The 27,306-nt window shown below is 37.4% G+C and overlaps 1 protein-coding gene across 2 annotated transcripts in view; it reads left to right on the top strand.

Moving 5' to 3' along the window:
• The first annotated feature begins 1,845 nt into the window (after nucleotides 1-1,845).
• Nucleotides 1,846-27,306, top strand: part of Pdcd1lg2 (programmed cell death 1 ligand 2) — a 62,837-nt gene continuing 37,376 nt past the window's right edge. Inside the window, exons 1-2 of one of the 2 annotated variants that reach the window (XM_015492863.2) lie at nucleotides 1,846-2,123; nucleotides 18,373-18,441. In XM_015492863.2, coding sequence (XP_015348349.1) covers nucleotides 18,387-18,441 — 55 coding nt within the window. In that variant the 5' untranslated portion in view covers nucleotides 1,846-2,123; nucleotides 18,373-18,386. The remainder of the gene's footprint in view (nucleotides 2,124-18,372; nucleotides 18,442-27,306) is intronic. The other variant, XM_015492862.2, reaches the window with a different exon arrangement.

Genomic DNA, 27,306 nt, shown 5'->3' with positions numbered 1-27,306 from the left:
TTCTTCAGGCTAGGTTGCAAGCACTGGTGGTGGCAGACCCCCACTACCATTAGACTCCAGGGCATAGCTTGCTCTCTAACAGAGTGAGCCTGGTTAAGCTCTGTAATTTCTCCATGCCTCAACTTTCACTTCTATAAATGGAAGGGGCCTAGTAGTCTGGTTGCATACACCAATGAGATCATTATTATGCATATTAATAATATGATGTTTTTATGGTCTAAATCCTAATATTTGTATTACCAAGTATCAATGTAGTGTGAAGGTTCTGATTCTACACACAACATACAATAGCTATGCCTCTCAGTGACCTTCATTTATAAAGCGAACAAAGAAAAGAGCATATGTGTGTTTCTAATTTAAGAACTTAGCAAAGGACTTATGGATAGTTTATTAAGTAATTAAAATTAATTAGAAACACATAAACCCTTTGTGAGCTCTTAAAATGTTTTCTTAGCTTGTATTATTCAGCAATCTAACTATACTCTCCATTGCTGCTTTTTAAACATTATTTCTATGTAACTTGTGTTCCTGGGAAGCAATAAATGTAAGACAATTTTTAAAAGCAACTGCAAAATCACATACAAGGCCTCTACTCATAAGTGCCATCAACACTTAATATCTACCCCTCTGGTAGTTTTTTTAGGCATATAGATTTTCTGAGGCAGGCCAGTGTGCTGAGACATTAGTTTGAGTTTTGTTTGGCCCTGATATGAAAGTACCTGGGCTTTCCATTGCTCCGAGATGAATAGTTTCCTAAAACATAAGCATTTAGAAAAAGTGCTGCGTTGCCCAGAGGAACGACTATAGGTAAGATGGGCCCTTAGGAGGAAGTTAGAAGTAGAGGAAGAGGAGAGAGGGGTGTGTAGAGGGATCGGCACTCTGGTGGAGTGGGGTGTGGACGCCACAACTCTAAACTCTTAGAATCAGGGACTGTGTGTCTATTCTTCAGCCAGTCACTGCCGCTGGAAAAGGAGGGTGGGGATCTCCAATCAGGTCCACACATAAGCCCTGGGTGGAGTCCCCAAAGGAAGGACAGCTTCCCAGAACAGGGACCCCTTTCTTGTGGTTAAGGCAGCCATTCCCATTTACAGTCATTGCAGCAATGAAGAGTATAGTTATATTACTGAGTAATACAAGCTAAGGAAACATTTAAACCATTTTTCTTGCACAAGGGATGGAGTGAAAAGAGGATACAGAACAAAGAGGAGGGAAAAAAAGCGTTACTTTTTCAGAAGGAAAATAGAGGGTTTGCAAATATAATCAGTTTAGGTAAACTCATACTGGATTAGGGTGGGCAATTATCCAATGGCTGGTGTCCTTGTAAGAAGAGGAGAGGACATACAGAGATACACAGGGAAGAGGCTATGTGAAGAGAGAGGCAGAGATTGGAGTGATGCCCCTATGAAGTAAGGGACGCCAAGGACTGCCAAGTGAAGACTGCCAAGCACCACTTAGAGAGGAAGCCAGGAAGAGGCAGGGAAGCCTTCTTACCTAGATCCTTCAGAAGGAGCATGTGACACCTAGACCTCAGACTCCAGCTTCCAGAACTGTGAGAAAATAAGCATGTGATGTTTTAAGCTACCCAGTTTGTGATAATTTATTATAGTATCCCTAGGAAATGGATAAAAACAACAATACAAAGTTCCTGGCACATGGTTGGGACCTGCTGGTGTTCTTTTTCCCCTCCCTTTCCCCTATTCCTGGTGGAGAAACTGATATACCAGTTTCATCAGGGACACAGCTCAAGGCCATCTGCTTGCAGAGAAGCAATACTGAAAGCAAAACTAACCTTGTCCCTAGTCTGGGCTCCCATCAGTTAGTTCCCCAGAACCTGTTCTGGTTTTAATTACCCTCATATTACAGGAAAGCAGAGCAGGGCTGACGTGATTGATTGCATCTTTTCTTGCTTACTATGTTAACCCCAAATTTTTACAGATCTTTATTACACTTCCTATATCCCAGCAAAAGAGGATCCTGGGCTGATGCTACTTCTTGCTGATTGCTTTGGTTTTGGTTTTGTCTACTCTGCTTGTTGGTTTCTTTAATAGAAATCTGATGCCGATAGCAACTGTATGTTGCTTTTCTTTTGTGTCTTTTCCTGAGGAGCTGTACACAGTGTCTATGTGAGTACTGAGTGGGTTGAGGTTTTCTTGTACTTTCTGAGTTTGTGTTGTAGACTATAGTGAGGCTGCTGTGGCGGAGGAGGTGTGGGCATATCTTTGCTCTCCATTGTTAGAGGCAGGAGGAATTCTGCCTCAGAAATTATGCTCAGGGGTATAAACAAGCAAATTTCCTTCTGTTCCCCAAATAGTAGGATTTCTCTCACTTGCCCCAATGCTTATTATTCTTGTTGAACAGTTTTTTTGAGGTACAATATTTTCTATACCGAAAATGTGCACTCTAGAAAAATTTATTCCTGATATATCTCTCAAATTAGAGGTTTTGAAGGGTTAATGGTTAAGAATTTAAAAATGTTTTTCTACAACTGACATCTGTTTGTGATGATCCTTTTGGCAGACAGGCCATTCTCTAGGCTGGCCTGTGTTTATAAGCAATGCTCTAAGAGTAAGCTGTTAGGAAACAAAACAAAACATAGAAACTATTATTTCACTAACTTATAGAGGTAACTACTATATAACAAAAGCATGATTTGGGGCCAACTTAAAGACTTATTTTTTTCATATAAAAATTAAAGATAATTTTAACTCTTGTTAATCTGGATTTACATAGTAGAAGAGTGAAATAATAAATTCACATGGGAGGGGGTGGAGGTGGAGAAGTGAAACTTGATTACTTACTAATCAGTACGTCTAGCCCTGAAATTCTATGGCTCTGTGGAAGGGAATCACAGGCACAAATTGCCAAAATGCAGAGTAAAATCATTCAGTGTGAGCCATAATCAGATAGTTTTATCAGTGTTACTGGCATCTAAGTTAAGGGAACCTATCTAGATCTTGGTTGGCTGGATTTAGCCACCTCATAAGAAGTAAGCAAATAACATAAAAAGAAAAAGCAAATTTTATGCAACTTAATCAAACTGGAGAGAAATACCTAGATTCCTTCTTTTCTGGTCCTACAGAAGCAGTTACAATTTATAGAAACAAAAGCCAGGTGAAGTAAGTATGTGGATCTAGCTGTGCTGTGCCAGGCAGAGAACATGTCACTGGTGCCCAGGAGGGCCAGGGGACAGTACATATTCTCAGCATGAAGAAGTTCAGAGCTCTCTGTTTCATCAGAAGTCAAATACTGATTGACCTGTATGTCCTCCAAGTTCTCTTACAACGTGTAATCCCACAAATGGATGAACAACATTGCTCTGGCCACTCTGGCCACAGGAATCTGGTCTGCGTGCCTTCCTTACTTGGCTTCCCACACATCAGCAGGCTCTTCCTGGCCTGCTGCTTCCAGATGTCTTCTCCCCAAGTTCCAATGAACTGGAGCTCCTCAAAGACAAGGACCACACTTTTAAGATTTTCTGAGTCCCAACTACCTGGCCCATAGCAATACATAGTCATTGGGAACTTGTTGAATTGCTGCAATAATTTATTTGGTCTAACAGCAGGCGAATTACCAAAATAAAATGTTTGTTTAATATACACATCAACATAAAAATATTCAATGTTTGATGTTGATGTTAAAAGGAGATGGTGGAAATGTCCTCAGAGATAGTATTATAGGTCATGTTTTACAATGCATTAAACACTGACCCATAGATGTTGTGTCATTTTTATTCCACATGCCAATGTCAAAATATACCATGTGCCTTGATTGTACCATGCTAGGATTACTTTGTAATAAGGCAATTGCAATCTCATCTCCTAAATTATCTCCCAGAATCTAGACCTACATTTTATTTGAATGCTTTGCATTATCCATGACTCACATCCAACTCATTGCCTTCTTTCTAAAACCAACTCCTCATTTTATATTTCTTTCCCCTACCTTCCAAGGCTCCAATATTGTCTCCATAGTCTTACCTTAAAACCAGTCTCTGTTTTTTGTTTTTTTGTTTTTTTCATATTTTGTATTTGTTCTTTTTAGTCATACATGACAGTAGAATGTATTTTGACATATCATACATACATGGAGTAAAACTTCCCATTCTTATGAAAATCACAGTCTCTCTCATATGACTGATAAGTTGCCAGTTGTCCTGCCTGTTGTCTTATAATACATTTTTCTTTCCTTTCCTTTGCTTTGCTTTTCTGACTCAGTGTCAGGGCTTGGTTATCAAACATGTGGATGAATACAGTGACCTCCTAATTGAGTGCATGGTTTCAGTTCCATCCCCACCCCCCAAAATCTTAAAGGTTTGCTCCTTTTTATTTTGGAAAAAAAAAATAATCAGATTTAATCTTTTCCAAACACTTCTTTGGTATTGTAACTCCATTTTTGAGTGACTGTCACTCTCTCTCCATTGGAGGTTGTGCCTGGCATTAATCCCTTGACATTCTCATCTCGACCTAAATTTCATTGTCCCCTCAACTCACCTGTGCATTTGCATCTGCAGTGACCACTGAAGTAACTTTAACTCCAAATCTCACAAGTGTTTCCAGGGCCAGTTCAAATTCCACCCCTCTGGGAAGTCTCTCTTCCTCTAGACAGCTTCCAGGATTTTTGTACTTCTATCACTCTTTTTACACCAGTTCTAGTAAGAATTGTATTCTTCATGTTTGCAAGGTTTAACCTTCTAACTGTTATGATATCTTCTAGGGCAGGGACTCTTTCTTAGATGAAACTCTCTGTAAATTCTCCACAATCTAATATTAAGGCTTGCAAAAACTGGAAGCTCAGTGTTTATTGACTAAAAAATTAAGATGCAATTTGAACGTAAAAGTGTACCACGAAAGGTAGTCTATCTATTCCACAGGTGGTTTAAAGATCAAATAATTACACATACATCTATGAGAGGAGAGCACAGGATCTAACAAAGAACTCCTAAAAACTTAAATGCTTATAGGGACTGGCAGGTAACAAAAAATATTTGAATAGAGCTAGGTATAATACAATGAGGAGTGGTAGAATCTGGGATCGATTCTGCATTACTTGCCTAAAGGCATTCAAGATCAAATTATTTTAAAACATGCTGTGCAATTTATGCCTTAAACACTTGACTTCAAAAACAGTGGTCAGTTCAGTTTGGTGTGTATTTACATAAATCTCCATTAATACCCAAGGCTGTACTGGACACTTATGGGGAGGGAGGAGCCAAATGAGATAAGCCTGGCAATATTCAGTAAAGAATGAAGCATTAAGCAAACATGATCTGATCACTTCTCCTGTTGACTAAGGCCAAGTGAAATACGATCCTTTATGCTGGCTATCATTAATCAAAGGAATGCTTTGCTAGGATTCTTGAGATTCTTGAGATTCTTGATAAGAAGAAACGAAGAAGAAAATAAAGAATTCACACTTTCTACTGCAGCACAACAAATTTCACTGGAAATAGATTTCAGCAGACAGTAGAGAGAACACAAAGCAAGGCCTACCGAAAGCAAGAAGTGAAACTGCCAGCACCTACTATGATTTTGATACTTTGCAAATTGGGCTTGAAAAAGTTTTTCTCAGGTTCTGTTTACAAACCTCTTATCAGAATGTACCAAAGTTTTCTGGAATTCTCTGGAAAGATAAAAATTCCCAATGCAATTAAATAAAGTGATATTAGTATTTCTTGGATAGAAATAGGCAAAATAACAGCTAAAATTCTACTAGGGAGAAAGTTGAATATAAACCAATAAATATAAAGTAGATTAAAAAAAATGCCCTGGAAGTACAATGGTTTAGCAAATATTTGCTTAGGAGAATCAGAGTAGGTTTAATGAAGGAGGTGGGGCCTTGTGAGTCTTAAAACCAAGTAGTCTTTTTCCTTAGGTAAGATCTTAATGTGGCCAGTGAAAAACAGTGGTCGTATAGGATTAGTGTAATTTTTAGATAGAAGATCACTGGTCACCCTCCTTTATAATTAATAATAACAATGAATGTGAAGAATGCTTTGCTGTTTATCAAGTATTGTCCAAGGATCCACAAGAATTTCTGTTCCATATCTATGGTTTAGCTGAGAGACAGAGATGTTGGACAACTTTTTGATTTACAGTCTCTACCCCCACCCCCATACAGTTAAGATGAAAATGGACAGCCAAACAGGAAGGGACAGTAAGAGACTTATTTATAAAACACAAGGGAATTTTAGAATGGAAGACCTAGGAGGTGGAGTGGTTGTTTGAGTTTGTTTGTTTTGTCTCCTGGAGAAGTACCATCACAGTGCTCATGCAGCTGAAGGAGTGCATGCTCTGCAAATTATGTGACGAAGTCATCAATTTTGACCATGTATCCGATAAGTTCTCTAAAGAAACTCTTTCAGGCATTGCCTGCCTAGGTATTAAAGAGTTCATGCTTCCATAACTTTTTAATTTTATTTTTGCTTCCCTAACTTTAAAGGCTCTAAAAAACTACTCTTTCAGAAATCATGGCTCCCATAAGGAAACTGGAAACCCTGGCCAATCTGGAAAGATTTTATCTAGATGAGATAAGGTTTTATCCAGATTTTATCCAGATTGGCCAGGGTTTTAAGAGAGTTTGGTAGGGGGCTTGAGAAACCTGAGGAAACATTCTGTAACAGGGATTAGAGAGGCTGACTTTGCAAAAACAGTGTCTCTTTATTTAGGCCTGCAGCTGCCCAATGAATTACTGAAAACAGGATAAAGCTTGAACTCTCTGCCTTCATTTTGTATTTCTCCTTTATGACCTTAAACTTTGTGACCTGCTTAGCTCTGCATGTAGGCATGTTGATCATTTAAGGAGTGTTCACCTAAACTGTTAGTACAAGGTTTATTAGCCCTAAATTTACTTTGTCTATCTTCCTTCAAGACTGAGACAAGATTTTCAGGAATATTCTACTGTCAGCTTTTACATCAGACCCCTGGAGTGCTACCTTGAGTCTTCAGTGGTTGTCTGACACCTTCTAGAAAATCCTCATGATGAACTTCCCCCTCAAGCAGGAGCAGTCAATTCATAGGAATTCAATTGCCCCTTTCAGAATCACAGGTCTCATAGATCATCCTGAGTAGCAAGTGCAAATTGCCTCCTTAAGAGACAAGAACTTTTCCATGTCATCAGCAAATAGTGATAGTTCTTCTTTTTCTATTTGTATCTCTTTAATTTCTTTTGTCTGTCTAATTGCTCTGACTAGAGTTTCAAGGACTATGTTGAATAGAAGTGGTGAAAGAGGGCATCCCTGACTTGTTCCAGTTTTTAGAAAGAATGCTCCCAATTTTTCTCTATTTACAATGATGTTGGCCTTGGACTTAGCATAGATAGCTTTTACAATGTTCAGGTATGTTCTTGTTATTCCTAGTTTTTCTAGTGTTTTGAACATGAAGAGGTGTTGTATTTTGTCAAATGCTTTCTCTGCATCTATTGAGATGGTCATATGACTCTTGACTTTAAGTCTATTAATGTGATGAATTATGTTTATTGATTTTCGTATATTAAACCAATCTTGCATCCCTGGAATGAACCCCACTTGATCATGGTGCACTATCTCTTTAACATGTTTTTGTATGCGATTTGACAGAATTTTGTTGAGATTTTTTGCATCTATGTTCATCAGGGATATTATTCTGAAGTTTTCTTTTCTTGATGCATCTTTGTCTGATTTTGGTATCAGGGTGATACTAACCCCATAGAATGAGTTTGGCATGGTTCCCCCTTTCCTATTTCATGGAATAATTTAAGGAGTATTGGTGTTAATTCTTCTTTGAAGCCTTTGTAGAACTCGGCTGAGAATACATACTTTAATAAGTTCAGCAAGGTAACAGGATATAAAATCAATACCTATAAATCAAATGTATTTCTATACATCAATGATGAATCCACTGCAAGAGAAATTAGGAAAACTACCCCATTCACAATAGCCTTAAAAAATAAAATAAAATACCAGGGAATCAATCAACAAAAGAGGTGAAAGACCTCTACAATGAAAACTACATAACACTAAAGAAAGAAATTGAAGAAGACCATAGAAGATGGAAAGATCTCCCATGCTCTTGGTTAGGCAGAATTAATATTGTCAAAATGACCATACTATCAAAAGCATTATAAAAATTTAATGCAATTCCTGTTGAAATCCCCATGACATTCTTCACAGAACTAGTAAAAGCAATCATGTAATTCATTTGGAAAAATAAGAGACCCAGAATATCCAAAGCAATCCTTAGCAAGAAGAGTGAGGCAGATGGCATCACAATACCAGACCTTAAACTATACTACACAGCAATAGTAACAAAAATGGAATGGTATTGACACTAAAACAGACATGTAGACAAATGATACAGAATAAAAGACACAGAGACAAACCCACATAAATATGGTTACCTTGTGCTAGACAAAGGTGCCAAAAACATACATTGGAGAAAAGATAACCTGTTTAACAAATGGTGCTGGGAAAACTGGAAATCCATATTTAGCAAAATGAAATTAAACCTCTATCTCTCACATTGCACAAAAATCAATTCAAAGTGGATCAAATACTTTGGCACTAGAACAGAGACCCTGTACCTAATAGAAGAAAAAGTAGGCCCAAATCTTTATCATGTTAGCTTAGGAACTGACTTCCTTAACAAGACTCCTAAAGTGCAAGAAGTAAACTCAAGAAATAATAAATGGGATGTATTCAAAGTAAAAAGCTTCTTGTCAGCAAAGAAAACAATAAATAATGTGAAGAGAGAGCCTACAGAATGGGAGAAAATCTTTACCACACACACCTCAGATAGAGCATTAATCTCCAGGATATATAAAGAACTCAAAAAACAATACCAAAAAAACAAACAAAAAAAAAACTCCACAATAACCCAATCAATAAATTGGGCTAAGGAAATGAACAGAGACTTCACAGAAGAAAAAATACAATTGATCAACAAACATATGAAAAAATGTTCAACATCTCTAGCAATTAGAGAAAAACTAAGATTTCATCTCACTCCAGTCAGAATGGCAATTATCAAGAATACAAGCAACAATAAATGTTGGCAAGGGTGTGGGGAAAAAGGTACACTCATACATTGCTGGTGGGACTGCAAATTGGTGCAACCACTATGGAAAGCAGTATGGAGATTTCTAAAAAAAACTTGGACTGGAACAACCATTTAACCCAAGTATCCCACCCAAAGGACTTAAAATCAGTATACTATAGTGGCACAGCTACATTAATGTTTATAGCAGCTCAATTCACAATAAGTAAACAATGGAACCAATCTAGGTACCCTTGAACAGATGAATAGATAAAGAAAATGTGGCATATATACACAATGGAATACTCAGCCTTAATTAAGAATGAAATTATGGCATTTGCAGGTAAATGGGTGGAGCTGGAGAATATCATGCTAAGTGAAATAAGCCATACCCAAAAAAACCAAAGGCCAAATGTTTTCTCTGATAAGTGAATACTGATCCATAATGGCGGGTGGGGGGCAGTAGGAAATAATGAAAGAACTTTGGATTGGGCAGAGGGGAGTGAGGGGAGCGGAGGGGGTTTAGAGGTGGGAAGGATGATGGAATGAAGTGGGCTTTATTACCCTACATACATTTATAACTACACTACTGATGTGACTCTGCACCCTGTTCAGCCAGAGGAATGAGAATTTATACTCCATCTGTGTGCAATGTGTCAAAATGCATTCTACCATCATGTATAACTACCTAGAAAGAACTTAAAAATTCTTTTAAAAGAAGAGAAAAGGAGTCAAACAATAAATCCATTTCATAAATTAAAAAACAAAGAAAAAAAAACTTTTCCAAAGCCACCTAACAGAACCAAAACTGAAATAATTATCCACCAGACCACAGTTTTACCAAGGGTTCTTAATTATGCATATCTCTTGTTCCCTGCCCCAATTCTTCCTCTGCTTATACTTAAAGCTCCTGTCAGCACCCTGAAGACAGGGCTAAGGTGCCGGACCTTGCTTTGCCTTCCCAATATGAACATATTAATCAAAGTTTCTTCCCTTCTTTTCACCATTACCTTTTCTATTCAGTTTTGGGGACAAGTGGCCAGACCTGATTTGTTAGAATCCCCAGAGTCAGGCCTCTGGCCTAGGACTGGTGACAATTTCTCTGGGTGACAATGTTGCAAGTTATCTTCCTGTTGAAAGAGGATCACCATCCCTAAAATTCAACATTGACTGTTTTCTTAAGTTTGAAACCCTTGTTTCAACATGGACCCTTTTCTTTAAAAGTCCAGGGATGGTGATCTCCCATCCCATTAGTGGCCCATTCCATTGCAAGTGGCACTAGTTGATGGAAAGATTTTTCCAAAATAAGTAAATAAATTAAGGTTTCTCTTAAAGAGGAAGGAGCCAACCAAAAGTGAGTCTCAAACTCCTGAGTATGATGCTAAGTTGTCATGCTTGTTGAAAGCAAAAATAACCAGATTTTAACAGATCAGTGATGACTTTTATTAAGTGGTGAAGTTAAGCATCAGAGGGCACATTTTCAGGAGAGAAAATGGCAACTGGTTACAAGAGGGGTCTGATTTTTATAAGGTTTAAGTGGACTTGAATCATAGCAAAATGCATCAGTTGGATAAGCAGGGGTCACAGTTGTGCAAGTTCAAAGCCCAAGTTAGGGGAAGCAGTTGTGAAAGTTCAAAGCCCATTGTTGCTGGGAAATGGTAAAAGTGCAAAGCATATTGTTTTGCTTCTCTCCCTTGGACCCATTGTCCTCCTTTCTCCCTAGGGATAGTGGTTCCCCTTTTCCCCTGGGGAGTTGTTGTTTTCTATATCCTTCACATGCAACCATTCATTTCTTTGTTCATTCAACAAAGTTATGAGAACCTAATTCAGTATTAGGAGCTCTTGTTTTAGCAAGGAAAACAGAACTATAGCAACTTATACCAGCAAAGAGTAAGGTACTAACACTAGAAGGAAATAGGATACATTTGAGGAGGAGGGGATCCTCTAAGGTAGTTGGAAGTAGAAAGATGTAAGTCCCCTTAACAAAAAGTATAATATGCACTACAAATTTTTTTAAAGTTTATGATAAAACTGAGGTACAGGAAAAATAAATTAGTAAAAGTAAAATGAGATTAGAATTTTCAAAGCAGCCATGAGGTCCTATTCTCAGAAAATGCTTATATTTCCATGTGCTTGAAGCAAGAAGGCCAGATTAGGGAAGGTTTTGCAGGCCATACTAAGGAAGACTTGACTTTTTAAATAATGAGAGCTGTTAAAGTCCTTCAAGCAGAAATTACACCGTTGGATTTGATTATTCTGGACATTATTTTGCCTACTGTATAAAGGGGTAATTCATTCAACAAATGCTGAGGGCCTACTTACTTACTGTTCTAGGAGATGAATACATAACAATGAGCAAAGCAAAGATCACTATCCTCTTTGTACTTACATTCATATGAAGTATGATAGGCGACAATATCATAAAGATGTAAATTATATGATATATTAGATGATAATGAAAGCTTTGGGGAATTAAGAGATGGGTAAGGAAAGTTAAAAATGCTGAAGTGAGGGTAGAGTTGCTGTTACAATTTTGCAAAATACAATATTACCAGAAAGAGCAATAAAGGTGTCCAGATTGTGGAACCTGGCACACTGCCAGATCTGTCCTTGGGAGCTGGACCTTGGAAGGAAGACACACAGGCCTGGGAGCAAGCTTAGAGCCATTCAGACAGGGAATTCCAAGTCCCAAAGACCCCGATTGTGAGAGATGGGGTGGGAAGGTAAAAGCTTCCAGAGGAGCCCTCTTGGTTCTTCAAACACCTTACACTGCAGGGAGAGGATTGGCCACAGTGGAAGCTTCCAAAGGATGGAGCCCAAAAGAGAGCTCTTTCTTGCTTGGGCTATTGGAAGGACTTTGGACTTTCCTCTGTGTGAAATGTTAAGCCATCAGCACACACGATTTGACTCATATTTTTGAAGAATCATTCTGTCTGCTGTGTTAAAAATCAACTTTAGAAAGCTGAGATTAGAACCATAGCATCCAATTATCAGACTGTTGCAACACCATAAGAGATGATAATGGCACTGAGTGATAAGGAAGCAGAGAAGACGGTGAGAAGAGGTCGTGTTCTGGATATAATCGAAGGAAGGGTCCGCAGGACTTGTTAGTGAATTAGATATAGGGTGAAAGAAGAAAAGAGTTGAGCATGACTCCAATTGTGTTGGCCTCTACTTCAGTAAATGGAGAATAGAGCTGAGGGAAGCAAGACAAGAAGGGAAAGCAGTAGTGAGGAGCCTCTGCAATGAGATAACGAAAAATGACAAGAAGATGAATGGAGGTTATGGTAATGGGGTGCAGAAAACAGAGGTCATCTAAGCAGCATCAAAGAGGTAGAAATGTAACCGGAAGTTAAGCAGTTGGGTTCTTCGTCTCACAAATTCAAGGAATGAAATCCAGGGACACAAGGATGAGAGCAAAATAATAGGATTTATTAAAGTAATAGAAAGAAGCAGAGTTCCCAAAAGGGAGGGGCCCCAAGAGGGATGCCAACAGGTATCTGTTGTCTCGGGGTTTTTAAAGGCATGTCTGATGACCCAGCAAAGGTGATTGGTGGGTTGAGGGATATCAGCATGGACCAATCAAGCTCTTCAAGGTCTGGGCTTAATAAACCAATCAGGAATGCATAATTTCAATCCTTTATTTACATCATTAAGAGGTCAGTTCTCACCTGGTGGTTTTTGACACATCTATTAGAGGAAGCATTTCAGGTAGAGGTCTGCTTGTGGTTGGCTGTTGCTAGGGGTAAGGGCAAGAGTAACTAAGGAAGGGATGCAGTGACTAAAGATGTGAAGAATAGAAACAGGTATTCTAGGTCAGAAGAAGATATTGTGGTTAAATGCATGGAGAGCAAGTCACAGGATGTCCTTCAGACCCAATGTCTCTTTCAGGTTGGCATGGTGTCCCCTGTCCTTCTTCAACACCCTTATCCTGGCTATGTATGGAAGATCTATCTTCCTGCCTCCGAAATAACAGAACTAAGGGATGGACTGGATTTGGCAGATGAGAGATGAGTAGGTTGAAGATGACCCTCAAGATTCTGTCTTGAGGTGGCTATTATTATTATTGGTATTCCAGGAAAATAAAACAAAGTTTTCACAAGTTGTCCAAGGTGTTAGAGGCTAATAATTTGTAAGCCCAGAATTTGAAACTAGATGTGTCTGATTTTAGAGACTGAGCTCTTAACCATTTCACGGAGCACATTTTTTTCTTAGAAGAAAGTTTAATACAGGAGAATTGTGGTTGGAAAGTACTTTTGTAACAATGTCTGCCCCTCAGTTTTGCCAAGGGCACAGTATGTCAGGAAAGTCCCGTTGGATGGGCAAGGAAGAAGGAGAAGTTAAAGCCAGAGATGGGTCATCCAGGAGTCCTTTCTGTTACTAGCACTATGTTATGTCATTCTTTCATGTTCTAAAAATAGGAAGTTGGTAAGTGCTGCTCAAAAGTGCTTAAAAGTGCTAATCAGCTCACAATTGCTAAGTGCCTATGATGATACCTTTTCAAATTACATTTTCTTTAGTGTGTGGGGAGCGGGGGTGGGTACTAAGAATTGAATCCAGGGGCACTCTACCACTGAGCTACATCCACAGTCTTTTTTATTTTATTTTGAGACAATGTCTCACAAAATTTCCCAGGCTGGCCTAGAACTTTCAATCCTCCTACCTCATCCTTCCAAGTCACTAGTATTATGGGCATGTACCAGAGGGCCCAGCTGGTATACTTCCATCTTGATGAGGAAGACTATTGTCAAGTTCAGCTAGGTGTGCCATGAGCACTTCCCTGTGGAAAGCTCCCATTTGTTACCTGTCTCATATTTCTGAAAATAAAACCAAGAGTACAACCAACTATGGACCTCACATTTCCCTCTAGTTACTGATTCATTTCTCTTCATGGTTTTGTAACACTCTTCTCTAAAGAGTTGGCTACATTCTATCATCTCTACATCTTTACCTCTTGAATGTAACTAGAACTTTCATGTGCACTTGTCAAGATCATGGATGACTTCCATACTACTAAATCCAACTTGCAGCAACATTTACCTCTATCAGTCGCTCCTTCCTTGTAGTGCCGTGTTTTAAAATGTAAGTTTTATTAGTATTTATATATGGTGAGGCCAACAGATCAGGAGGCAACTGTCATTGATACCAAACAAGGTCTCATTGCCTGTGTACATAAAAGCTGATATTATGGCAAAAAGAAATAACTTTCTTGGAAGGTCACCTGGCAAGGAAGTCAGGAGCAGAGGGGGGAAAGGCTCAAATCTGTCTCCCTGATGCACAAATTACATCCTTAATGATGTAAATTGTGTAAATGCAAATTTACAGAGAGGGAGAAGGGAGAAACTGCTTGTTGATTGATTGTCAAGAAGAGGGAGTTTGAGATTCCTCTGCAAGGCAAAGATGGTCACTGTGCCTCAGAAGGAACATCTTTCTTTCCTGAGGGAGTTATGTGCTATGCAGGGAATTTGGAACATTTGACGTCAAAAGGTCATTGACCAGAGGAGCTAGCTGCTTCTGCACATGTCCATTCTTGAACAGCTGATCACATTGTCCTTGAGGGGATTCGGAAGGCCTTTCCTGAAAAACAATTTAAGCACTTTGTTACTTAAGGAATTTATGTCCCATGTGGCCAACCCTCAGCCATTGGAAAGATAGTTTGTTATACTCAAGATCCCAAGAAAAAAGGATGCCAGTGCAGGGGCTACATAGGGAAGCGCCAAGATCAGTCACGGGGCAAAGGAGGTATGTGGGACACATGGGCAGGCACCTTTACTGTGGTTTCCATAAGAAGGAGCAGGTGAGACAAGGAAAGCAGATTCATGGTTGACTAATATGAATGATTTCTGTAGGCCCTGGACCATAGGAGCTCTCTCTACTTTTCTGGGGTTGGGGTGATTAGGGCAAGTGATTGGTAACTGTAAATGTGGAAGGGCACAATAAAGGAAGTGGTTGAGAGTATGAACTCTGGGTTGGTTGGTTTGCAATTGAAAGGTGTGTTCATGTGCATATTGTTTCCTACTTCTTGTAACTGGCTAACCTAGGGAAGGGCAACCCCTTTAGGATCAGCAAGCCTCCAGGAAATCAAAGCATTAGAATACAGAGATCGAAGGATACGGTTAATATATACTATCATTTGCCCCGTTACCCTTCTTCTCAGTCTTCTTTGCTGATGCCCTCTCTTCACCAAGATCTATAAATGTTGAAATGCCGCACATGTCAGTTTTGTCTACTTTCACTTCCCTGTCTCTCCATAGGCAATGTCATGCAGCTTATGGATCTAAAGAACACTTATGTGTTGATGACTCTTAAGTTATCTCTTTCTCAAGCTTTAGACCTGTTATCCAACTGCCTCCTGAACACCTCTACTTGCCAGTCTAATAGGCATTTCAAATCATACAAACATGAAATATAACTTGTAGTTTCCTCTCTTAAACCTGCTTTTCCTTCAGGCCTCTCCATTTTGCTCTCGAGACAGTCTACATTCTCTCTTGAATGTGTATCTTCTTCCTAAATAAATTTCTGTGTATGCCTTTGTATGGCTCGTGCTGAAATTCTTTCCCACCACTTATGCCAAGAACCCTTCTTATCCTGAGTTGAGTTCCCCTCTCCTTGGACCCTTCTCCAGAGACATCTCTTCTCCTGTGACAGATCTACAGATTTGATACAATTCCTACCAAATTTTCAACTTTTTTTCCCCCACAAATAAACAAGCCCATTCTAACTCATATGGAAATTCAAAGGAGCCAGAATGGGACAGGGCGGGGGTGGGGGGTGGGGGGGAGTTTGAAAAAGAAGAACAAAGTTGAAGGACTCATACTTCCTGTTTTCAAAACTTACCGCAAAGCTATTGTATTCACTACTGTGTGGTACTCCCATAGGAGAAATGGAGATGAAAACGGAATTGGAGGTCCAGAAATAAACCCACACATCTCTGGTCAAGCAATTTTTTGCAAGGTGCCAAGCCAACTCAATAGAGAAAGTATAGTTTTTCAACAAATTATTCAGGAACAACTGGATGTCTATGTACCAAAGAATGAGTTTAGAGCCTTACCTCATATCATATGCAAAAATTAATTCAAAATGAATCAGAAACCTAAGTATAAGAACTAGAATATATTTATTTCTTAGGAGAAAACATAGATGTAAATCTTTGTAACCTCAGATCAGGCAACAGTTTCCTTGATATGACACCAAAAGCACAAACAATAAAAGAAAAAAGTAGATCATCTGAACTTCATCAAAATTAAATTTATATGTTCTTTGAAGTTAATTTTAAATTAAAACATTTATGCTTTGAAGAATGCTATCAAAAAGCTTTGAAGACAATCTACAAAATGGGAGAATATATTTTCAAACATATGTTTGATAAAGAGTTTGGCAGTTCCTCAAAGACTTAAACGCAGAGTTACCATTTGAGCCAGCAATTTATTTATATATATATATATAGACACACACACACACACACACACACACTATGTATTTGGACCTGTTATCCAACTGCCTCCTGAACACCTCCACTTGCCAGTCTAATAGGCATTTCAAATGACTATTAGACATACACATACACACACACAAACACACACACACACACACACATATATATATATATTCTCTTGGAGATATATATGTATATATATATACATATATATATATCCACGAGAATATATATATATATATATATATATATATATATATACACATACATACATATATATCTCCACAAAACTTGTACATGAATATTCATAGAAGAGTTATTCAAAATAGTCAACAAGTGGAAAAATTTGAGTATCAATCAACAGATGAATGGATAAACAAAATGTATTATATTATACAATTTAATATTATTCAATCATAAAAAAATAAAGAAGTATTGATGTGTTACAACACAGATAAAGTTTGACAACATTATGTTCAGTAAAGGAAGCCAGTCACAAAAAGCCATGCATTGTATGATTCCATTTATATGAAATGACCAGTATAAGCAATTGACAGAGACAGGAAGCAGATTAGGGGTAGTTAGAGGTTATGGAGAGAGGGACAGGGAAATGGGGAGTTTCTTTTAATAGTATGGCTCCTTTTAGGGTAATTGAAATGTTCCAAAAGTAGATAGTGGTATTGGTTGCACAACTCTGTGAATATATTAAAGACCACTGAATTGTATTGTAGAATTTTAAAAGTCTGTTTTAAACACATACACACACAGAGATTACTTTCTCTTTTTTAAGAAATTGCTTTCTTTTGTATGTCAGCTATACTTTCATAAAGCTGTTGAAATTTTTAGAATAAACTTAAAAGACAAAGAAAAATGCATAAATGCCTCAACAGACTACTTGTCACCTTCACTAGCCCCAACACCTAATCCAAGCTATCATCATTTCTGCAAAGATATTCCTAACTGATCTTCCTGCTTCTAATGTTACCAACTGCCTCTCCTCCCTAGCCAAAGCTGAGCCCTCTTTTAGAAATGTAAATGAGGTCATGTCATTCTGCTGGTCCAAATGTTCAACTGACTTTCCATTACACTCAGAGTATCTCTGCCATTATTGCCTCAGATGTATGGCTCCAACAGATGTTCCTTGAGAAATGGTCCCTTTGCTAATAAAAGTTGTAAAGTCCCTTTGAGGATAAAATAGCTGTGTGTGCCCTGTCTCTTTTCCCTTCAACTAAGGCCATCCTTTGGATGGAAAAAGCCTGGGATCAAAGGTAGAAGCACAGGAGGTAGAGCAGGACCAAGGTGGGGCAACCCCCATCAGAACCTACTCTCCATCTTCTCCATTTAAACCTCTTGGTAAGAGATAAGTCACATGATGGGCACATGGATTGCAGCACTCAAGACAGCTCTACTATTCTACTCAGCCAACTAGCAAGTATTTACTGAGAACACAGCTCTGTTTCTACCAAACCCTGTTCTCAAATATCCAATTCCCTGATTTCCAATCCAGCTAGAGAAGGTGGTGTGCATTATCCATTTGACAAGACACATCTGGTATTTGAGGGCCTGCTATTGGGGGGATGGGGAGTATGATGTAAAGTTTTGTGGCAGACACAAAGAGGTGCAGATAACCACCAGTGTGGGCAACTCATGAAAACTGGTTCATCTTCAGAAAAAGCCATTAGAATAGGAAGAATAGCTTCTCGTTTGGACTGAGAAAGACTGTCTCACTTCCTTCTACGCTACATCCCCTATCCTCCAGACAGTCAAACTACAACTTCTCTTTGCAGTTCTGCTCCCCTGCCATTTATGCCTTCCCCCAAAATATTTATTTATGAGTCTTTACCCTATTCTCAGGAGTAAGCAAATCACCAAATCATGAGACCCAGGAAGGCTGTGTTAGGCTCTGAAACTTTCAATTGTCTATTTCAGATCAAATACAGAACATGTTCTTCCTCCTGCTAGTGTTGAACCTAGGATCGCAGCTTCATCAGGCAGCAGGTAAGAAAAGACAAAGGGAGGGAGGGGTCCTGGAGGGGAGTAGGTAGTGGCCCCTCACTCAGGCCAATAACAAGCCTGTGGTCCTCAGGCTGAAGGCTTTCTTTGAGGGGAAGTATGATTACTGGCTGCTTCAAGCAAAAGAATCGTGTCAGGGTGGCTTGTGTATTCTAATGTCCCTTTCTTATAAAAATGGGGACTGAGGATATTGATCCATCCATCCGCATTATCCAATAAGAGTAATGACAAGAAGGCATGACTACTCAGGCCACATGCATCTGAACTGATACTAGAGATCAGCAACAAGTTTCTTAAAGGTGAAATGCCAAGGGGCTTTCCCCTTCCCTTGTGGCAGGGAGAGTGAGTAGACAAGGTCCAAAACATCTAGAGGACTTTATTAGAGCAGGGTCTCTTGAAGACATTCTACCTATTATTATACTTTCATGTGAGTTGCTCTTTTAAAATGCAACAGTAGCAGCCTTTGGTCATTCTTACCTTAATGTGGACTACTTGAATTGAAAACTCAGAGTCTTCCTAAAGCCCCAGTGAATAATGTATCTGAAGGTTCTGCCTTTAGACTTGAAGATGGGTCATCTACTGAAGGATGTGGGCAAGTGGAAAGGAGCCATTTACGAACTGATTGTTTTCCTGGCAAACAGACTTCAGACCCTTAGAGTGTGCAGTAAGGACCAGGAGTGAATCATTTTGGTCAAATGACAGGAGGTAAGAGAGAAAGAAAGAGGTGGAAAGGGGGATAAAGTCCTTGGTGGTAGCAGCCCTAATCCCATGGAAATCACCTAACATTCTGCTCTTGGTTGACAAATAACCCTTTGGCACTTGATAACCTTTTGAAGAGCTTTCTTTCCCAGTCCAGGTGGCCCCAGATGGTTCTTTTCTCAGCTATGTTCCACTCCCTTACTTGGGCTGCCCAGCCTTTTCTGGTCCTGGAAACATAGATTTGGCACCCTCCTCAAAGGAAGACTCAAATATTCTGCCTCCTCCTACCCTGTGCCAGCAGTACGCGCTAAAGAAGCACCTTGTTTCCTTTGCAAGGAATCCTACTTGGCTGGGATTTTAGAGACATGCAAAAGGTGCAAGCACCCGCTTTATACAGAAGGGCTTCAAGTTTCATAAAGTAATTAGTGTGACCAAAGTTCAAAAGAAGGGTCTGAAACTAGAGTTCCCTGTCCCCTGAGAGGACTGAGTGCTTCAGGTGAAACCTTGGGGATTGTGCAACCTCTGTGGGTTTGTAGTTTAAATGCTCAATGGTGTTTTTGTTTTTGTTTTGTTTTGTTTTGGTCTTTTCTCCTAGAAAAAAAAAAGAGATAGACATTTTTAATCCATCATTGATCTTTCTGAAGAGAAAGAATTTTTCTTTTTAAGGTAAACAGCACAAGGCAATGAGAAGGCACTAGCTCTCCATTAGGTATACTAAAGGGCATAGGGAATAGAGATCATATTTACTAAGGACATGAACTAAATACCTGACACTATGCTAGGCAATTTACCAATGTTATATGTCATTTCATCTTCACAATAACCATTGGGAAGGTGGAGAAACAGACTTGAGAAAGTTATTAATTTTCTTAAAATTACATAGTTTGGTGGTACATGAAAGATTTCAACAGATTTATTGTCCTTTCTACTTTACTGGGCTACAACAATGGCAGTAAGCAAATATGGAAGACAAATTCATAAGTCTTCCAACTTGGGAATAGATTTTGTACATAGATCTGAATATAGATATCTATTGAAAGTTCATTCTGAACATTTCAAAAAATAAAACATATGGATGATAGTTGAAAAATTAACCAAAAAGAAGTTAAAATCATTACTTCCTTGATTTTCCACAAACTCAGAATTTTACTCTGCTTTCCACACTGCCGATAATTTCAGTTCAGACAAACATTAAATGCCTTATTTTTAGAATGCCTTCTCCTCAGGAGTTGGTTTAAAACCTTGTCATTTCACATCTCCCTAATTAAAGAGTTTGCATTTCAAAGATGAAAGAAAACTGAAACACCTAGAAATCAAAGAATCTGAGTGTTTACTTCTGGTAAGGGAAAAAAGATCTGGGATGCTGTAGAAAGGACAATTTTATCCACCATGTTTACTCATTTTAAAACTTTTAAACAAAAAATTGAATTTAGGAATTATTTGTATAGTAAAAATATAATTTTGAAAATAAAAGAAACCCTTAAAAAAGCATATGAGAGCAATCAGGCTACCACATCCTGCTCCTGGGAGAGTCATACCTTCGGTGGCCACACTGAAGACCCCATTGCTTCATTGTTCCTTGTGCAACCTTCCACCTGCACTCTTCATTGAAAAGGAAAAACACCATATTTGAATTGTGTCAATATAATGCCTTAGTACTCTCTGCATACATTTCTATTTTTAAATTTTAAAAATAATGCTTATAGCAGCATTTCATCATTTCAAATAAAAAAAACAACCCAGGCATTCTGGAAAATAGATAAAGAAATTATGGATTATGAACAAAATAGAATATTATACTGTGAGCAAATAAATTAATTACAAAACATGCCACTGCATCTATCTATGTGAATTGCATAATGTTGAGCCTAAAAAAAAGTCAAGCCCAGAAATATGGTATATAGCACAATATCATTTTTATAAATAATATATTACTTAAAACATACATATACATATAAGACAAAGCACAATATGCAGGTGTCAATTACCTCTGGTAGATATGTCTTATTAGTAATGTTCCAGTTCTTTGGATGGGTGGTAGGGTCACAGATGTACATTTTACTTAAATAAATAAGTTTTTTAAAAAATATTTTTAGCAGAAGATGGACATAATAACTTTACTTATTTATTTTTATGTGGTGCTGAGGATCAAACCCAGTGCCTCACACATGCTAGGCAAGTGCTCTACCATAAACCCAGTCCTAATTAAATAGTTTTTTATAATTTTTCTTTTTAAAAACTTTCTGGTGGTAAAACATACCATAGATGCAGAAAAACACATGAAACAAATGTAAAGCTTAATGTTACTGAACCCTTTTATAAGCACCACCCTTATCAAGAAGTGGATCTTTGCCAATTCCCCAGAATGTCTTCATCTGCCCATGCCTTGATTAATCTATCCAAACACTCCCCATAGCACTATCCTTTCTGTCCCCCTTTAAAAAAAAACTTTAAATGACTATATATTTCATTAAACATGCTGTGATTCACTTAACCAATTCCCTACTGATGGGCACTGCAGTAATTTCAATTTTTTCCTGGATTAATGCTCGAAAAAAAAATGTGCCTCCCAAAGACAGCAACAAAGGTTGACTAGAAATATGATTCCAGTAAACTACTAATCATTAACTCTTTTCTTACTTGTAGGCTCCAAACATGCTGTACTGAATTATCTATAAAGTCTGAAGTAAAATGTTAGGAACATTTTCATATTTTTAATTTTTAAGTTTACATACATAAAATTCATCTGTGAATTTTGACAAATGTGTGTAGTCGTATAAACCCCCATCACAATCAAGATCCAGAACAGTTCCATCATTGGCCAAATGAGAAATCCTCCTCCAAATTAAAAAAAAAATTACTAATACATAAACACATAAAAGATGTACATATTAATGAGATATTATGTATAGTATCAAACATTATACATCATATAATGTTTAAATCAGGCTAACCATATTTATTTCTTCAAACATTTATCATTTCTTAGCAGTGAAAACTTTCAAAATCCTTTCTTCTAGCTTTTTGAAATGTATACTACACCTATAGTCACCATATCATGCAATAGTAATCCAGTGAGTCCTATCTGAGTCTTAGATATGTTGATCAACTCTTCACAATCCCTCCCCCTGCCCTACCTACTATTCTTGGCCTCTGGTAAACATCATTCTCTTCTCAACTTCTATGAAATCAACATTTTTTTAGATTCCACATATGAAGACAAGTCCACATATGTGACACTTGTCTTTCTATGCTTGCTTTATGTCACTTATCTTAATGATCTCCAGTTCAATCCATGTTGTTGAAAATGTCAGAATTTCATTTTTTTTATGGCTGAATAGTATTCTATCATGCGCGTGTACCACATTTGTTTTATCTGTTCATCAGCTGACAGAAACTTAGGTTGTTTACATTTCTTTGCTACTGTAAATAGTTCTGCAGCAAACATGGAAGTACAGATTTTTCTTTGACATACTGATTTCATTTCTTTTGGATTATACCCCCAAAGGGTAACTGTTGGATCATATGATTATTCTATTTTAAATTTTTTAAGCAACTCCATACTGTTTTCCATAATAGCTAATTTACATTCCCACCAAAAGTGTTCGAGAATTCCCCTTTTTCCACATCCCTGCCAGTACTTGTTAACCTTTTGTCTTCTTGATATTAGCCATTCTTACTGGTTGAGGTATTAGTCATACCTCACTGTGGTTTTAATTTGCATTTCTCCAGTGCTTAGTGATGTTGAGTCATTTTCATGCACTTGTTGGCCATTTGTATGTCTTCTTTTGAGGAATGTCTATTTAGATCTACTGTCCATTTTTAAAATTGAGTTATCTGATCTTTGCTCTTGAGTTTTTGGAGTTCCTTGTATGTTCTAGATATAAACCCCTTGTCAGCTGTATACATTGCAAACATCTTCCCCATTATATAGGTTGCATCTGCACTCTGTTGAGAGTTTTCTTTGATGTTCAGAAGCTTTTTAGTTTTATGTTACCCCATTTGATTATTTTTGCTCTCATTTCCTGTGTTTTGAGGGTCTAGGACAAAAAATCCTTACCCAGTCCAAGGTCCTAAAGCATTTCCTCTGCTTTCTTCTAGTGGTTTCATAATTGAAGGTCTTATATTTAAATCTTTAATATAGCATGAGATGATCTTTGTAACTGATTAGAGATAGAGATTGCATCATTCTTCTGCATAAAATTGGATACCCAATTCTCCCAACAACATTTATTAAAAAAGACTTTGCACTTTTGTAAAAAATTCATTGGCTATAAATACATGAATTTACTTCTAGGCATTCTATTCAGTTCCATTGGTTTGTGTGTCTGTTTTTATGCCAATGCTGTGCTGTTTAGATTACTACACATCTGTAATAGACTTGAACTCAGGTAGTGTAATGTCAGCTGCTTCATTCTTTTTGCTAAAAATGACTTCAGCTATTAGGGTTTTTTTCTGTGGTTCCATGTAAATTTTAGAATTATTTTTTCTAGTTACATAAAGAATGCCATTAGTTTTATTTTGCTGAAAAGAAGCTTTTCAGTTTGAATCCATCATATTTATTGATTCATGATTTTATTTCTTGTGTTTTAGGAGTCTTGTTAAAGAAATAGAGGCCTAATCCAACATGATGAAGATTTGGGCCTACTTTTTTTTCAATTAGACATAGTGTCTCTGGACTAATTCCTAGGTCCTTGTTCCACTTTGAGTTGAGTTTTGTGCATGATGAGAGATAAGGGTTTAATTTCATTTTGCTGTATATGGATTTCCAGTTTTCCCAGCACCATTTGTTGAAGAGACTATCTTTTCTCCAATATGTGCTTTTGGTACCTTTGATTAGTATGAGATAACTGTATTTATGTAGGTTTGTCTCTGTGTCTTCTATTCTGTACCAATGTTCTACAAGTCTATTTTGGTGTGAATAGCATGCTGTTTTTGTTACTATTGCTCTATAGTATAGTTTAAGGTATGGAATTGTGATGCCATCTGCTTCACTCTTCTTGCTAAGGATTGCTTTGGCTATTATGAGTTTCTTATTTTTTCAAAAGAATTTCATGATTGCTTTTTCTATTTCTAGAAATGTCATTGGGATTTTGATTTAAATTGCATTACATCTGTATAGTGCTTTTGGGAGTATGGTCATTTTGACAATATTAATTCTACCTATCCAAGAACAGAGGAAATCTTTCCATCTTCTAAGGTCTTCTTTAATTTCTTTGTTTAGTATTCTGTAGTTTTCATTAGAGATGGTCTTTCACCTCTTTCGTCAAGTTTATCCCCAAATATATATATTTTTGAGGCTATTGTGAATGAGGTAGTTTTTCTAATTTCTCTTTCAGAGGATTTGTCACTGATGTACCGAAATGTATTTGATTTATGGCTGTTGATTTCATATCCTGCTACTTTGCTGAATTCATTTATTAATTCTAGACGTTTTCTGGTGGAATTTTTCAGATCCTCTAAGTATAGAATCATGTCATTAGCAAATAGTGATAGTTTGAGTTCTTCTTTTCCTATTTGTATCCCTTTAATTAGTTTTGTCTGTCTATTTGCTCTGGCTAGAGTTTCAAGGACCAAAAGTGTTAAATTTCAAGGACTTAACACCAAAAAATCAAATAACCCAATTAAAAAATGGGCTCAGGAACTGAACAAACACTTCTCAGAAGAAGATATACAATTGATCAACAAATATGTAAAAAATGCTCAACATCTCTAGCAATTAGAGAAATGCAAATCAAAACTACTCTAAGATTTCATCTCACTCCAGTTAGAATGGCAGTTACTAGGAATATAAACAACAATAAGTGTTGACGAGGATGTGGGGGAAAAAGGCACACTCTTACTTTGCTGGGGACTGCAAATTAGTGCAGCCAATCTGGAAAGCAGTATGGAGATTCCTTAGAACATTTGGAATGGAACCACCATTGACCCAGCTATCCCACTCCTCAGTTTATACCCAAAGAACTTAAAAACAGCATACTACAGTGATGCAGCCACATCAATGTTTATAGCAGCACAATTCACAATAGCTAAATTGTGGAACCCACCTAGATGCCCTTCAATAGATAAATGGATAAAGAAACTGTGGTATATGTACACAATGGAATATTACTCAGCATTAAAAGAGAATAAATCATGGCGTTTACAGATAAATGGATGGAGTTGGAGAATATAATGCTAAGTGAAATAAGTCAATTTCCAAAAACCAAAGTCCAGTGTTTTCTCTGATAATTGGACACTGATCCTATTAGGGATTGGGGACAGCATGGGAGGAATAGAGAAACTTTGGATAGGGCAAAGGGGAGGGAGGAGGTGTGAGGATAGGAAAGATGGTGGAATGAGATGGACATAATTACCCTAGGTACATTTATGAAGACATGAATGGTGTGAGTCTACTTTGTGTACAACCAGAGAAATGAAAAGTTGTGCTCCATTTGTGTACAATGAATTAAAATTCATTCTGCTGGCATGTATAACAAAATAGAAGAAATTAATTAATTAATTTTAAAAAAGAATGCCATTGGTATTTTGATAGGAAATACATCAAGTCTCTAAATTGCTTTGGATAGTATAGACTATTAACAACATCAAATCTTCCATTAACATGGGATGTCTTTCCCCCTTTTTGTATATCTTCAATTTTTTTAATCAATGCTTATAATTTTCATTGAAGAAATATTTTACCTCTTTAGTTAAATTTATTCCTAGGGATTTTTTTTTGCAGCTATTGTAAATGGGATTGCATTCTTGATTTCTACCTCAGATATTTCACTATTGGCATATGTTACTAATTTTTGTATGTTGGTTTTGTATCCTGTAACTTTTCTGAATCCATTTCTTGCTTCTAATCATTTTGTAGTGGAGTTCTAGGTATTTCTATACACAAACAGTGAAGATTTGACTTCTTCTTTTCCAATTTGGATGCCCCTTATTTCTTACTCCTGCCTTATTGTTCTGCCTAGAACTTCTGGCACTATGTTGAATAAAAGTGGTGGAAGTGATCATCTTTGTCTTATTCCAGATCTTAGAAAGATTTTAGCTTATCTCCTTTTCGATATAATTAGCTGTTGACTTATTATAAATGTCCTTTATTATGTTGAGGCATGTTCTTTATATGTATGCCCAATTTGTTCAGAGTTTTTACAAGAAGGGATGTTAGATTTTATTGAATGTATTTTCTCTATCATTTTGGAAGTCCATCTGTCCTTTATTCCATTGAAATTGTGTTCATGTTTATTGATTTGCATATATTGTACTATTTTTGCATCCCTGGGATGAATCCCACTTGATCACAGTGAATAATATTTTTAATTTCCTCTTGAATTTGATTTGCCTGTATTTTGTTGAGGGTTTTAGTATCTATATTCATCAACAATTTTGATTTGTAGTTTCCATTTTTTTTAGAGAGAGAGAGAGAAGAGAGAGAAAGAGAGAGAGAGAATTTTTTAATATTTATTTTTCAGTTTTTGGTGGACACAACATCTTTATTTTATTTTTATGTGGTGCTGAGGATCGAACCCAGCACCCCACGCATGCCAGGGGAGTGCGTTACCGCTTGAGCCACATCCCCAGCCCGTAGTTTCCATTTTTTGTTTGTTTATTTAATTGTTTGTTGTTTTTCTTTTGAACTGGGGTTTGAACCTAGGGGCTCTTTACCACTGAGCTACATCCCCAGCCCTTTTCATTTTTTGAGATAGGATCCAATTAAGTTGCTTAAGGCTTCAGTTACTGAGGCTGGCCTTGAACTTGTGATTCTCCTGCCTCAGCCTCCTAAATTGCTGGAGTTCCAGGTAAGCACCACTGCACTTAGCTAACAATTCTGTAGATGTTTGTTAGATCCATTTGGTCTATTATTTTTTTTATTATTATTTTCTGTCTAGAGGATCTGTCCATTGCTGAAAGTGGGGTGTTAAAGTCCCCAATCACAATACATTGATGCTCTGATATTTGATATTTTCCTCTCCCAATTCTTAAATCCAGAAACCATTGACCTATTCTTTGTCCTCAAAATATGAATCTTTCTAGAATGTCATATAAATGAGATCATTCATTTGATATGCTTTTAAATAATTATCTTTTATTATTAATACAGATTAATTATACAAATTTATGGAATTTGCTGTGATATTTCCATACATGTGTACAGTGTGT

The sequence above is a fragment of the Marmota marmota genome, unplaced genomic scaffold, assembly GCF_001458135.2.
Source record: "Marmota marmota marmota unplaced genomic scaffold, marMar, whole genome shotgun sequence".
NCBI lineage: Eukaryota > Metazoa > Chordata > Mammalia > Rodentia > Sciuridae > Marmota > Marmota marmota.
The sequence above is the reverse complement of the archived record's forward strand: the minus strand, read 5'-3'. Positions and strand labels throughout refer to the sequence as shown.